Consider the following 14,411-nt stretch of genomic DNA (forward strand, 5'->3'; position numbering starts at 1 on the left):
AGTCCATTTGAGAGGTTGCGTACACCGTACACGTTGTCCAATTCACCTTTTGTCTTCGCATCTCTTATCAGTGCAAAATACTCATCCTCGATTTTCTCGACCGGTGTTTCTACGATTGTTTCATCTCCTGCCGAAGCAAAGGACTCGTCCATTTCCGAGACAGTTTCTTTTTTCGTTTCATTTTTCATCTGCTTTATTTCTTCTTTAATTTCTTGCACCTCTTGTTTTACGGGTTTAGTATCTTTTGTAACATTCACCAGTTCTAGTAACGGAGTCACTGCTGGTTTGAGAACGTCACTCCATTTCAGAGTCGTAGGCCGGTATTCATAATCAGTGCTTAAGACCGGACTCGAATAAGACGGTCTTATACGAGGCCTTAAGATGGCGTTTGGTTCCATAGACGTCAAACAAGACGGTCTTGAGACGCGGCAAATAAGACGGTCTTCATCAAGTCGGTCTTATTCGAAGCGTGCTTACAAGGTTGCATAGTCCAGTCTTATTTGAAATAAGCATGGTCTTGAGCACGCAACGTTTCATAGTCAATTAACGCAGTCTTATTTACGTATCTTGATCAAGTCGAGTTCGGACTGCACTTAAGCAAATGCTTGTTGCCTAAATATTACTCAATTGTTCTGATGCGTACGAAATTGATAATTACGAATTGTTTGGAAAATATTATATTCGAACAATATAAATTAACAGGAATAGATTGTGAAGGAATGTTTGGGAAAGTGCAGCTGGGACGGGATTATTTACTGTAAAAGGGTAGCAACGGAAACTTGCAATTGAAATAGAGGTTATGAGAGCATTCGCTTTGAATAATTTGTGAAGTGAAGTGAATAGTGAAATTCTATTGACATGGCGAATATGCAAGATATGTTTAATTTCTACGATCAGATCGAAGAAATGAATAATATGATTGAGGTGGTTGCAATGGTCAACGTTGGGCCGAATGACGAAGACGAGGGTGAAGTACAGCGAGCTCCGAAGAGATACATCAGAGATGGTCAAAACCCGTTCGAGTTTTATTCCGAGCAGGAGTTCAAACGGCGATTCCGATTTTCAAAGGACGGTATTATGTACGGAATACTACCTAGAATACTACTACCTCGAAGCTGCCTTAGTCAGTGCCAATAATCGTGGTCTACCAATTCCACCTGTCATGCAATTATTAATATGTCTACGATTTTAGGCTACCGCTAGCTTTCAAGTAAGGATCATTGTGATTATAATTCCTGACATTCTACTGAAAATATACAGTGATTTCATTGCTTCCTGTGATCATGGAATAAATGATTGCTAATACATTTTGTACTGTACAGCTCGTCAACGGAGATCTGATGACTATATCGCAGTCTACAGTATCGAGGATAATACACAGAGTATCGGCTCAAATTGCATCATTGATTCACGCAATTATCAAAATTCCTAGTACGGAAGCTGCTATGATCGCAAACAGAGATCTATTCAGACAACTTGGTGCACGCAGGGAGGGTATCGGTTTACCTGGCGTTGATGGCGCTATCGACTGCACTCACATTCGATTATGTCATACGAAATTTGCAGACCTGCAGGAGGTTTATAGGAATCGTAAGGGATATTTTTCCCTCAACGTACAGGTATGTCGCGTTGGCGATAACCGTTTACAAATACCATAAGTTGCAATTAATTTTATCTAGGATACAAATAAACAATACTATTCTATGAAAATCGGTACTTTTAATTCAAATGATACCACAGGCAGTTGTCGGACCCAATATGGAATTCTTGGATGTGGTTCCGAAATGGCCTGGAAGTAACCATGACAGTCGAATATTCCAAAATTCACGAATTTACATGCGGTATCATGAGAGACAACTTACTGGAACCCTGGTTGGAGATGCCGGCTATCCGTGCTTGCCATTTCTGCTGACTCCGCTGGCAAATCCAATTACAGATGTTCAACAAAGGTAAGATAAAGATTATCGCATTACTTGAGATTTCGATAAGTAGTCATAAAATTGACAAAGTATACATGTGTGAATTAACCAAATCGGTATCTTGATAGGTATAACAACGTACAAAGCAGAACAAGGCAAATTTTCGAAAGAACATTTGGAGTTTGGAAGCGACGTTTTCCTTGCCTATCCCGAGGTTTGGGAACCAAATTGTTGTGCTCTACCACAATTGTTGTAGCTTGTGCCGTACTACACAATTTATCACTAACATTGGATAATGCTCTTCCGGAAGATAATCGCATCGAAGAAGAAGAAGCGGATGAATTGCCACCTCAAGCACCGCATTGGCAGCCTGGAGAGGGTTTTGCAATACGCGAAGCTCTAATCGAACGGTTATTCATTTAATCAAAATATATGTATATCAAGTTAATTTAATTGTGAAGACTAATTGATTTTAGAATGAATATACTCCAAATATTTAATAAAATTGAATTTAATTTGTACAAACAGTTAACATTAGAATACATATTTTACTCATAACTTATCATTGGTTCTCATTTTATTTTTAAACCCCTCACTTACTCATGAAAATACTGATATGTACGTAATTGTACTAAGCGTCAGTCTTATAGTTACGACAATACTTATGAAAATTTGTCTACGTAAAAATATTCAATACATTATAAATACAGCCAGTAAATAGAACTAAAGTTGCTCTTTTGAACTTTGAAGATCAAAGGTTGTCCCTTTCACGCGCATTTTTTTGCAAGTCTGCACCGGGATTCCTTTCAACATATCAATACAATTTATTTATCAATAACCGGTATAGAGGTTGACATAATGATATAGGTTAAAATATGTGTATATAAAAATTATATACACATAAACATACACTATAAAATTCTTCTTCTTCTTCTTCGTTTTATAGCTATACCCCCACTACAAAAAATTGTACGCGATTTGTTCCCGTTTTTTAGTTCCTCTACGTGGCGCTAACGTTGTTGTGTTCATAAACTATAAAAATACTCAAGAGCTGCATGCCTATACGAATATCTTGCACAGGCTGAGAAATAAAATCCGAGCATCTTATTAGGGGATACATCGGAAATATTCCGAACATAACCGAACGTCGAATAAGACCCTCTCAAGCTCAGTCTTCGCCAAGACGGTCTTGAATGAAATAAGCTAGCGCTTGAGACCAAATTCTTGACGAAGACCGTCTTGTTTTCCGACTATGAATACATAGCATCTCAAGACGGTCTTGAACGAATAAGACGATCTTCACCAAGACGGTCTTAAGCACCGCCTTGAGACCTGACTATGAATACGGGCCGTAGATTCCTTGCCCGACTTGAGCAATCTGTGTTTTCGACGGATCGCAGCACTTGCTTGAGCTATCTGGTGTAGGACATCTTTTTGCTTGGAAATTTCAGAGCTCTGCATGTTGACGCAACTGAGTTTGCAACGCTATTGCGTCTCTCGCTCGAAAACGTTAGATTTCATTTCTTTTCCAGGCTAACAAAAGAATCGAATCCCCTCCTGTATCGTCCTTCGTTGAGCTCACAGTCTTTGTCGATCACCAGAAACCCGTACTTCTCACCGTTCCAGCGTGCAGAGCACATACTTCTGAACTCGGTGTAAGACGTATCGGTGTTTACATGGTCGTTGTATACGTGTCTCAGGTTCATATCGTCTTGTTCGAATAACACGAGTAAGTTGACGTTGTCACGCACGAGATGTTTGGGAATACGCGCGTACGTCTGACAGAGATAGAAACAGTCAACGTCGTGATGTCTACCCATGCAAAAGTAGGCTCTAATATTGTCCTGCTTCTCGCACGCTACATCGTCAAATATGATTATTGAGTTGGGCCGTGCTTGTTCCGGTGTAATCACTTGCTCACGGTCAGTGAACGCAAAATACTCCGTATTCTCAACATGGTCCAACAATTGCTTCAACAATTGGTATTAAGGTTGGTTGAGAGATTTCAAGTAGATGTAAATATTTTCAAATCTGAGTCAGTTAGGATGGGTTATAAGTGTGAGCAACGCATTAGTTTTACCACAATTTGACGGTCCACAGAATATTGCACGTACACTATTCGGGAGTGATTTACCGTGCCGTTTGTGCCTTTTGACATTTTGCTTCGAAAGTTTGTCAAAATTCATCACGGGAAGCTTAGTAGGTTGTTTCTCAAACCGCATCTCGGACATGACTGATCGGATTTGCTATGAATACCCCGTTTTGAAGCACTTTGCTTCAGTCAACGCACAAACATGATCACGTACAGAGGTGAACGAAGCAGCAGCAGGCGGCAACATCGTGGCAAGGGTCTGGTGAATAAAATCATTACCAGCCTTCCAGTCGAATGCTTGATGACCGTAGCCTGAGTTGCGCGTAAGGAAGTAGCGTTAATTTCGGAGGGATCGAGGAGATCGAGTCGAGTCACGGGTTGAGCCGAGACATTATTGCCTCGAGTTTGAGTGTAACTGAAATCCGTTACACGGGGTCATTTTACTTCATCCGATACAGCCTCAGTTCTCGAGTAGGTCGCGAGCAGTCTCACGGGGAGCATTCGAATTCGCGACCGCGTCCCGCCGTCGCAGAGAAAGTGGAGCTCGGGTGCGCGCTAATAAAAATACTCGTTCATAGAGGAGGGTCGCGGGTGCCGCGACGAGCCTCGTTTCAGTTTACTTTTTTTTTTTATTTTATTTGCATAATCCGTTAGTATTAAGTTGGCGATCAGCGCCGTTCTGTAGAGGACGATCGCGAGCAGCGCGTCGCGTCCGATTTTGCTTTTGGTTTCTTTTTGTGTGTAAATTAGCGGTCACGAGTAGTATAGCGACTAGCGCACGTGGGCCGTAGAGGTCTTCGGGATCCCTTCATATTTTTTTTGATTGATTATTTTGTTTGCTCGTTCTTTTTTTTGTGAGCTAAGCGTTTGCGTTTGGGATCGCGAGGACAAGCTTCCGCAGTATTGTTATTATTTTTACTTTTTTTTTGTATTATCGCTATTTTGAAATATATTGTTTAATTTTCTTGCTGCTTTGTGAAATAACTTGTCGGCGTACGTGTGGCGTATCTCTCTCTACCCAAAAATTACCCCTCCAATTCAATTACAATTTCAGTAGACGGAAAATTATTATCTCCTTTATTTATTGTTTTAAAGAACCATCCGGAACGTTCGGACCTATAGTTGAACAACATTTATTCAGACCGCCAAATGTTTTCATCACAGCTTCCAAATCAGGAAAACTTACTTTAGGTATAATAATTCTTGTTTTGCGCTGCATATATTCAAACGGTATTAATCACAATGATTCATTACAGAGCATTTCAAGATGTGGTTAGAAAAAGTGTTTATCCCAAAAGTAGGACCGAAGAGTCTACTTCTAATTGATTCTTGGAGTGGGCATTGTTCTAGAGTTGTGCAAGAGACAACACCCCCAGACAAAAAGTTGACGACTTTATTGATACCGAAAGGAACCACTGGAAAAATTTTATCTCTCGATGTTTTCGGCTTCCGTATATGGAAAAATTATATTCGTCATTTTTCAGACACCGTAGTTCTTCTTGATTATGATTTGAATTTACATTTAAGAAATAATATCATAAAGTTATAGTCTTCAGTTCACAACCAACTGTCATCCCCGCGATATCCTAATTTGTTTCGTCATGCCTGGCATAAAAGCAGGTTCATTGCAAAGAAACCTGATGAATTTGATAACCCCGTCGATTTTGCATTTGGACAGTCATCTCATCCGAATCGTGAAATCGAAGATTGCACGAATGTTGCAGTAATCAGATGTTCTTGGTGTAAAAAATCACTTTGCCTACAGCATTTTTTTGATGAATATCATTATTGTACCGACTATCATCCATAAAGCGATTTATAGATAAACTTGGAACTTGTTTTTGTTTAAAGGGTGTGGCCATGGTAGAAGAAGTAGAATCATGTGCATATTCAACAATTTTGTATTATATAAAAATGTAATTTATTTACAAAACTTTTCACAGGTGTATTTAGTGTATGAATCAAAGTAACAAAAAAAATTTCTTCATTCATTTTGTCAATGCAAAATGGCTTATACTCACTACTTGTTTTTTGTTTATCTTTTTCCCAGCCCTTACCCCTCAAATATCTGTGCTATAGAATTAATTCAAGTAGAGATATAACTTGTTCACACATGACACACATCGAATTTTCGAGTAGTTGATAGTCTGCTTGAAATGAAAAATATTCACATTTCTTGAAAAAAAATGATAAAACAGTGAAATGATAAGAGAGCGATGCCAGAATGAATGCGAGCCTCATATAATGTGATTCAATGATTTGTGGCTAAATACTAGACGTCATCCGTAATATTGGGGCAAAAGTCGATAAGAATTCAGTTTTTTGGAAAAAATCGGAAGCACGTATTTTGTATTCTTGCATGCTCTTCACAGTGCTGTTGGATTCATTGAGCTCTGATGAACATCTTGTTTCTAACGTAAGAAATGAACTTTCTATATACAAGTTAACCCCTAAAATGAAGAGTTCTTGAGAATATTCGAAGTGTGTTTTTCATCACTTTTGACAAGGTATTTATTACTATCATTATTAGTTATCAAAATCCCCTCCTTGTATGCAAAACAGAAGAATCATCTTGGGAGGTGGTCAACTTTGTTGTGTTTCACCCCTTTAAAATGAGTTTGGGCCGATAAAAAAAAAGTGTGTCATCGATTTTGACCCTCTATAACATACCAGAGTTTCATCGAAATCGGAGGGGGACACCTGAAAACGTTTCCTTGTAAGTGGTGAGCAATATAAACATGGTGCATGATTCATCAAAGTCAGTCTACCACTCGCAGTCATGGAAAATTCGTTAACGTTAACGATAACGATTTCAGGAACCTCTTCGATTCTCGAGGTACAACATTTCCCACCGATCGAACTTGCTCGTGATAAAAGTTATGCGCTTGATTTGGTAGAATTGTTAACCTTCAATTCGATTTCCAACGTTGATGTCGGTCACAATAAAATTTACGTAGCTGATAAAGTGATCACTATGCCTACCGGCAGCTACGAGATCGAGGACATAGAGGAGTATCTTCAAAACGTGCTAAGAAATACAGATATCAGGCTTGCCATCAAACCCAACAATAATACATTACGCAGCGAAATTACATGTAACCACACGATTAACTTTGAGCCGAATGATTCCATTGCTCAACTTTTGGGATTTACACCACGTGTATTGAAGGTTGATAAAACTCACGAATCAGACGTGCCTGTAACTATACTCAAGGTCAACGCGTTGCGAGTCGAGTGAAGCATTACAACGGGCGCCTATGTCAATGGACACAAAGCACACACTATTCACGAGTTTTTCCCGACTGTCCCACCAGAATATAAGATCGTGGAAGTACCGTCGTACGTCATTTACCTTCCGATCACCGTCAGAACCATAGATCACGTTCAGCTCCGGTTAGTGGATCAAGCTGGAGACCTGGTTAATTTTCGTGGAGAAGTTATTACTGTGAGACTACATATTAAATCGCAATCAACGATGGGAATTGTATATAACAGACTGTGAAAGAGTAGGTATATCAGTAAGTCGGCATGCCCCGATCAAGTTAGTCATCGAACGATTCTCGAACCGTCAACACCTCAAAACGTGGAGTTCCTGATAGCTCTGGGTCTAAAACTGACCACTTTTGGAAGAGGAATTTCCGACAACTAAAAATCCGATTTTGCTGTTTCATCATCTGCTACGTACCATGAAGGAAGAAATCTTAAACATTCAAACATGAGTCGTCTTTGAGGAATCCGTTGCGCATTACGAGATTCACGCTCACAAACCCTACGCCTCGTCAACTTTCGAAAACAGCGATGAAATTCGAAGCACCGTTCAGCATCAGGATTTATGCATATTACCCAACAAAAGTTCAGTACATATCCATGGACGACTCCTCAAACCTGATGGTACAGCTACTGTGAACACACAGCTCGTAGACAACGCGATCTGTCATCTGTTTGAAGAAATTCGCTACAAAATTAATGCAGTTGAGTTTGATAGAAGCAAGAACGTTGGCTTGACAAGTCTTATGAAGGGTTACGCTTCCCTGCACCCTGGTCAGACTTGGCTGATGGAGAGCGCTGGATGGCTTGATATAAAAGAGAAGAAAAAATTAACCGATGCCGAGGGTAATTTTGACGTACTCATACCACTCAGCATGATATTGGGTTTCGCGGGAGACTACCGCAAGATCGTTGTCAACGCTAAACATGAGTCAATTTTGACGAGATCAAAAACTGACGTCAACTCTATCATGCAGACTCAAGAGGAGGAATTGAAAATCACGATCAATGCAGTGGAATAGCTAATACCGTATTTGAAACTCGCAAAGCAGAAAAAAGTTGACCTACTAAATTTCATTCAGAAAGATCCACCTATTTCGGTGAGCTTCCGCAGTTGGGAATTGTGTGAATATCCCTCACTTCCCACAACATCGAAACACGTTTGGACTGTGAAAACTTCCACTCAGCTTGGAAAACCTCGTTACGTCATTTTGGGTTTCCAAACAAGTAGAAGAAACAAGACCGGCAAGAACGCAAGTCATTTCGATCATTGCAATATCACGGATGTCAAGCTATTTTTAAACTCTCAATCTTATCCGTACGGTAACCTGAACCTCAACATGAGTCGTAATCTGTACGCGCTCCTGTACGAGATGTACGCAAACTTCCAAGCTACGTACTACAAGAACCCCGAGCCGTTGCTGACAAAAAGTGAACTCCTTCGAGACGTCCCCTTATTCGTTATCGACTGTTCAAAACAAAACGAATCTTTTAAGTACGGACCTGTCGACATCCGTCTTGAATTTGAAACTGAAGCCAACTTTCCCGCTGAAACATCGGCGTACTGCTTGATTGTTCACGATCGTATTGTCGAATACAACCCGCTCAGTGGTGGAGTGAAAAAGTTGATATAAAAGCGGACCCGTTCCCACCATCTCGCACAGTTCAAAGATGGAGCTCATCGTTGACATACAAGGCTTTCGCAGACCTTTCAACAATACCCTCACATTGAAAGAATTGGCTATAATTTCAATCTACTCGGAAGCATCTCCATCAATGTTTTTCTTCAAGCCACCTTACGAATAGGATTGTCTGGACGTGAAATACAACAGCAAAAATTCTTGGTTAGAACGCGATTTTCACGGTTCACCTTGGAGCTGTGGAACCATACCGTTTGAGGAAGTTGAATGGACCATTGAAGACGGGCTGTGCAAAGCTGAAACCGTGTACGTAAAAGGAGAAGAAAAACGAGATTGGTTGCTCAAAATTGCCCCGAAAGTTCAAATCATCGATATGCTGGACTTTGACTATCCGTCGCTTCAAACCTTGCAAAAAACTTCAGCTGTGTCTCTAAGATGCGACGGTCATACAATACCCAACGCAATCTGTGCAGCACGAAACGTTTTAATACTTCAAAATTGGCTACAAAATCATCGTACTGTTCGAATGGCGAGGGTGTACGATTTGTGTTACTGCACAGAAGCGTCTACAAGAACGGTCCCGCATTCCTGGCGAATATATCATCCTGGTCACGATACTGTTGAATAGAATTATTGTACTATCGTTGTAAAGTAATTGTCAACTGTACCCTAAAAATTATAATTGATTAAACTGTTTTTCAAAGAATATTCATGAAATAATTTTACGTTTTCACCTTTACCTTAGCTCTTATGAGAGATTTTTTTTCAATACAAAGCTTATGTAAGATTCAACCTTGCTCTCCATCCTTGACTGAGCTGTACTCAAACCGAGTTATGTTCTGCATTCCTAGAGCGATAGTAACCCAACACCGCAGATCCTTGGCTCTGAATGTATACTACCGCAGCTATCCGCCGACCTTGCACTCTGGTCTTGTCTGAACCCGTCCAAAATTCATCGTAGAGTTCACATTACAGTTACAAGACGCAAACGCAGCTCGAAACCCTCTATCGTTGCTTAGTCGTTTTCGAAGTAGCATTTTCTCAGATTTTAAGACCTGATTCTAGATGTAATTACAAGGTACAAGACGTAAGTAGGATTGGAGGTATACAAGATGGTTAGGCGATAAATGAAAAAATATTCATAATTTCAATCTTTTTTTTCTTTTGTTTATTGAACGTAAGACTTCCACAGGACACCGGATATTTGAATATGATACTCAGATTATACGTATACGAATTCAAGTTGACCGTACGGTCCGCCAAGATAGCGTAGATGCAAACGTATCTCCTTACTGGCCTGTCGTCACCTTCTGGAACAAATCTTCATCGTCTTGGAGGGCTTTGGTCAGTCGGTTCGGTAGGAAAATCGTGAAAGAATCCTCCAAGTCCAGAACGATTTTATCACCAAATTTCGTTTTAACCCGACGAACGCCACTGACTCGGTATTCGAAGTATACTTCGAGGTCCGAAAGCTATTTCAAGGGTAGAAGTGTCTCCAGGCGAGCGACTCCGTTCAATATTAAAAAGTCCATGATCGTTACTGTCGAGTTGTATGTGCTCAAAATCTCTTGTGAGTTGATTGAGGTCAGATTTGATTTTCAGCAGATGTTTTACTTCTCCAATATTCTTGATGAGCGGTTCTAGTCGTTTCTTCAATTCACGTTGTTGTTCCAAAGCACTTATCATTTGCAAGAAGAACAGCTTTAGACTAGCGATGAAGTTTTCACTTTTGACTTATATAACGTTCCTCCACCACATAATTTGAAATTTGGTGGAGGGTAAGGAATGTCACGTGATTGATATCAAATACGTATGTTTGTGTATGCGCGCGCACCTTTCGGCATTCCCAGAGAGATAGTCACCCGACACCGCTGATCCACGGCTATCGGTCGATCTTGCACTCTGGTCTTGACTGAACCCGTTCAAAATTCATCGTCGAGTTCACATGGCAGTTACAAGCCAAAAAAAATGTCACGCGGTTGATATCAAACTGATATCCGAATAAGTGAAAAACAATTCTCAGAACCATTAATTTTGGAATGTCGCGTGGTTGATAACGTGGAAAAGGAATGTGAGGTGGTTGATGTCACACATCGGCGATATACGAGTGGATAAAAAACAATTCTCGGAACTATTGATTTTGGAATGTCACGTGATTGATAACGTGGGAAAAGAATGTGGGGGTGGTTGATGTTACACAACAGCAGTCCTACCGTGGGAAAGGAATTCGGAGTGGTTATTGTTACACATCAGCAGTCCTGTCGTGGGAAAAGAATGCTGGACGGTAAAAAAGTTCTCGCCCCTGCTGCGCCCTCTACAGTTGGCAGGCGAGCACTACAGACTTTGACCTTTGGTCGGTAAGATTGTCGGTGAAACAGCATCATTTCGACTTTCTACCGATAAGAATTGCCGGCAAAACAGTGCGATTTTTACCGTCGACCGATACAACTGTCGGTAAGGTTGCACGTTTTTGATTTCAAGTCAGTACGGCGGAGCACGTTTTATGTGACGAGAGTGGGGGTAACCTTCAAAGCTTTGCGTCAGGGGTGTGCGGAGCGGCTCGGTCGGTGAAGAAGGTGTTTGTACTCAGAACCCGCCTTGCTATTCTATCAATGTGTAGAGAGCTTTCACTGGGCAGTAGACATAAGTCTGGATGTTGGACAACAATATGGATTTCATTGTTGTTCTGGAAGGTGGACGATGCATACGGCTGATGGGCATGAATCTCAGAGTGCGCAATCGATTCGTCAAATACCACAGGTTTCTGTATTTCTATTATTTCTTCCATGGTAACACACACTTGGGATACAGCGGACACGAATTATTAATATTTTTCAAAATTTCCACGTAATCGAAGACCCAGGCTCTGGAGAAACCGAACGTTCAGCGGTATCAGTCTCGTGGGCGGTGTAAACGTTGTCAGAGGTGTCGGGCTACTGATGATTTGTGCCCATGACGTCTGACTTTTATAACTCTTACCCAGCTTTCTCGTCTCAAACACGATCCCCATTATTTCAGTGTTTTCACGTGTAAACGCACAGTAATCGTTTCACCGCGAAAATTAGTCAGCTCGTCGTCTTGATCAACTATGCTCAGCTGTAAATGCTGTATCGACAGTACGGCGATTGGTAGGTAAATGATGCTGGCAGGCAATTCGACAATCGGATATCCTGATGGAACGGTTAGGGAAAATTCATGAATCGTATGAGCTAGACGCTCGTTGTGTGTACGCCCCAGCGGTTATTTTACACTCAACGCGTAAAGTATTAATCTTCAGTATAGCCACTGGTAATTCAGATTCATGAGTAACGTCTCGTGCTAGCTCAACCGCTTTAAATCCCAATAATCGGCCGATGGAATTTTTGGGCTTAAAGTCTACCACATGATTGCACGTGACTTCACTGTTCAGCTCGTTGTCGTCAGCTCTCAGATTGAGGGTGATGTCGAAGAATAGCTCCTTACGCAGAAATTTTTCGATATCCTCAATTTCATAGCTCCCCGTGGGTATTGTAATGCTCTCTCTGCCGTTGTCCGCCCGTTTCAGATGAAATTTATTACACGTCTCATACATATTGGGTATTGACTTGAATGTGAGGAACTCGACGAGTCCGAGAACATAGTTTTTCTCCGGTGATAACTCGATTGGGGGGAAATATTGAGCCTCTAGCACTGAGGATGTGCCTGACAGTGTTAACATCAACGATTCCGACATGACTGATGCTCGCTCCTGCGGCACTTGTCTTTTTATAACTGTTGGCTGAGAAATTTCAGGCATAAGTGCCCGCAAATCACAGTATCATATTCCTGATACCTCTTATGATTGTATTCAACGCTACCAACACCGAGATACCTCATCAGCTCCTTAGGCGGTTACAAATCACCGGAACTATCAAAATACGCAACATGGCCACCATTTTTCTTGTACGCAACCCAATGTGTTCCTGAGCCGTTTTTATCGTCAAGATTAATAATTGCGGATTCTCGCATTTTTGCCCCCGATTTAGTCAGATCATTCCGCATGAAAACACCGCGAAAATGCGAAATTTTTATATTTTTAGCATATTTGAGTAAATCAATGTTGGTAAGAGCTCGGTGTAGTAGCTTCATCAGTTTTTTGCCGGACGTAAGTACAGGCCCATTCCGCTGCGGTAGGGTCGCAGATATAATCCCTTGCCCAAAGCAATCGCCTCCATTGTTGTATTGTGCCGTTTGGTTTCGTTCAACCGATGTTTGTTGGCACTGGCTTCGTTGACAGCTTTAGCTATACCCGCAGCACCACGCGCAAGAGCTCTAGTAGCGCTCAGGCCGGCCAGAATTGGAATGAGAAACGGCAGGAAGCCGCCAATTTTATCAGGCACAGGTATAACGCGAGGCATACGAGCATTCTTCACAATCCCACGCGCAGCCGCACGAGCGCCCGCCAACGCCGACTCAACGGCTTTATAACCCGGTTGCATGGCAACCTTTGCTGCTGTGATGATGGACTTCAGATTCACGGTTCTCTTCCGATGTTTATTCTTCCCACCTGTTCCAGATTTCTTTTTCGCAGCCACTCCAAGTTTCGACAGCTTCGCAGCTAAGCCCTATTCCAAGTTTAGATTCAGCTTTCATGGTGTTGATGACTCCCCAGGCTACCGCCTTTCCGCTGACACTAGCGTCCTTGGCCAAGACGCGATTCCACGCCGTCTCAGCGAGCGCTTTGTCGGCAAGATTTCTCGCTGTAATATCGCGATTCTTTGCGTATGCAATGTCGTGGTCTTTGCACGCAGCATCAAGCAGATTGATCCCCAAATCGCCACAAGCCAACCTCTTGGCTAATTTTGTTTCAGGTCCGCAGTACTGATACCCTGGTACGTGCAATTCAACTGGGAGATGATTAATGATTTTATTTAACAAACCACCACCGCATTTCTTCTGTATGCACGTCCTCATAGTCGGGCTACAACTAACGTGACTTCTATAAACAGGGAGAATTTATATACCATCATTTTACTTCTCGTTGTCATGCTCACGGAGCATCATGAGATTTCAAGATCGGCCCGATAGACTACCTATCGAGAATTTCGATAGAATGGTTCGACGCGCAGAGGGGAAGATGGGAAAATGACATGGATAATTGCTACCAAATACCGTGAGAGCAATTTTTTGCGGGCCATCGAATTGTGGTAAAACTAACGCTCTTCTCTCACTCATTGCGCACGGCAATGGATTGCGATTCGAAAATGTCTACGTCTATTCGAAATCTCTCATCCAGCCAAAGTATCAATTTCTCCAAAAGTTACTAGAACCCGTGCAGGGTGTGGGTTATTTCCCGTTTCGTGAGAACGATGAGGTTGTGAAACCGGAAGGTGCTCGCCCCAACTCTGTTATGATTTTCGATGATGTGGCCTGTGAAAAGCAAGATAATATCAGAGCATACTTCAGCATGGGCAGGCATCGCGATATCGATAGCTTTTATCTGAGTCAAACGTTTGCGCGAATTACAAAACACCT

General features: G+C 41.6%; 1 protein-coding gene and 1 long non-coding RNA gene across 2 annotated transcripts; one reads left to right on the forward strand and one right to left on the reverse strand.

Moving 5' to 3' along the window:
* Positions 1-332: 332 nt before the first annotated feature.
* LOC124306520 (putative nuclease HARBI1) lies at positions 333-2,424 on the forward strand. The gene is made up of 4 exons (XM_046767360.1): positions 333-1,210; positions 1,323-1,619; positions 1,741-1,949; positions 2,048-2,424. The coding sequence occupies exons 2-4, from the start codon at positions 1,341-1,343 to the stop codon at positions 2,340-2,342; spliced, it is 783 nt and encodes a 260-aa protein (XP_046623316.1). The 5' UTR covers positions 333-1,210; positions 1,323-1,340; the 3' UTR covers positions 2,343-2,424.
* LOC124306522 (uncharacterized) lies at positions 2,415-3,071 on the reverse strand. Its single transcript, XR_006908635.1, has 2 exons — positions 2,830-3,071; positions 2,415-2,722 (listed from the first exon to the last, which is right to left on the reverse strand). It is a non-coding gene; the product is annotated as an uncharacterized LOC124306522 (long non-coding RNA).
* Positions 3,072-14,411: the final 11,340 nt, after the last annotated feature.

The sequence above is a fragment of the Neodiprion virginianus genome, chromosome 5, assembly GCF_021901495.1.
Source record: "Neodiprion virginianus isolate iyNeoVirg1 chromosome 5, iyNeoVirg1.1, whole genome shotgun sequence".
Lineage (NCBI taxonomy): Eukaryota > Metazoa > Arthropoda > Insecta > Hymenoptera > Diprionidae > Neodiprion > Neodiprion virginianus.

What these genes read in the sequence shown, in the direction of transcription:
- LOC124306520 (XM_046767360.1), top strand. Translation starts at nt 1,341, where the DNA reads ATGACTATATCGCAGTCTACAGTATCGAGGATAATACACAGAGTATCG. An exon ending in ATTTTTCCCTCAACGTACAG is followed by an intron (nt 1,620 to 1,740) that starts GTATGTCGCGTT and finishes ATGATACCACAG; the next exon opens with GCAGTTGTCGGACCCAATAT. An exon ending in ATTACAGATGTTCAACAAAG is followed by an intron (nt 1,950 to 2,047) that starts GTAAGATAAAGA and finishes GTATCTTGATAG; the next exon opens with GTATAACAACGTACAAAGCA.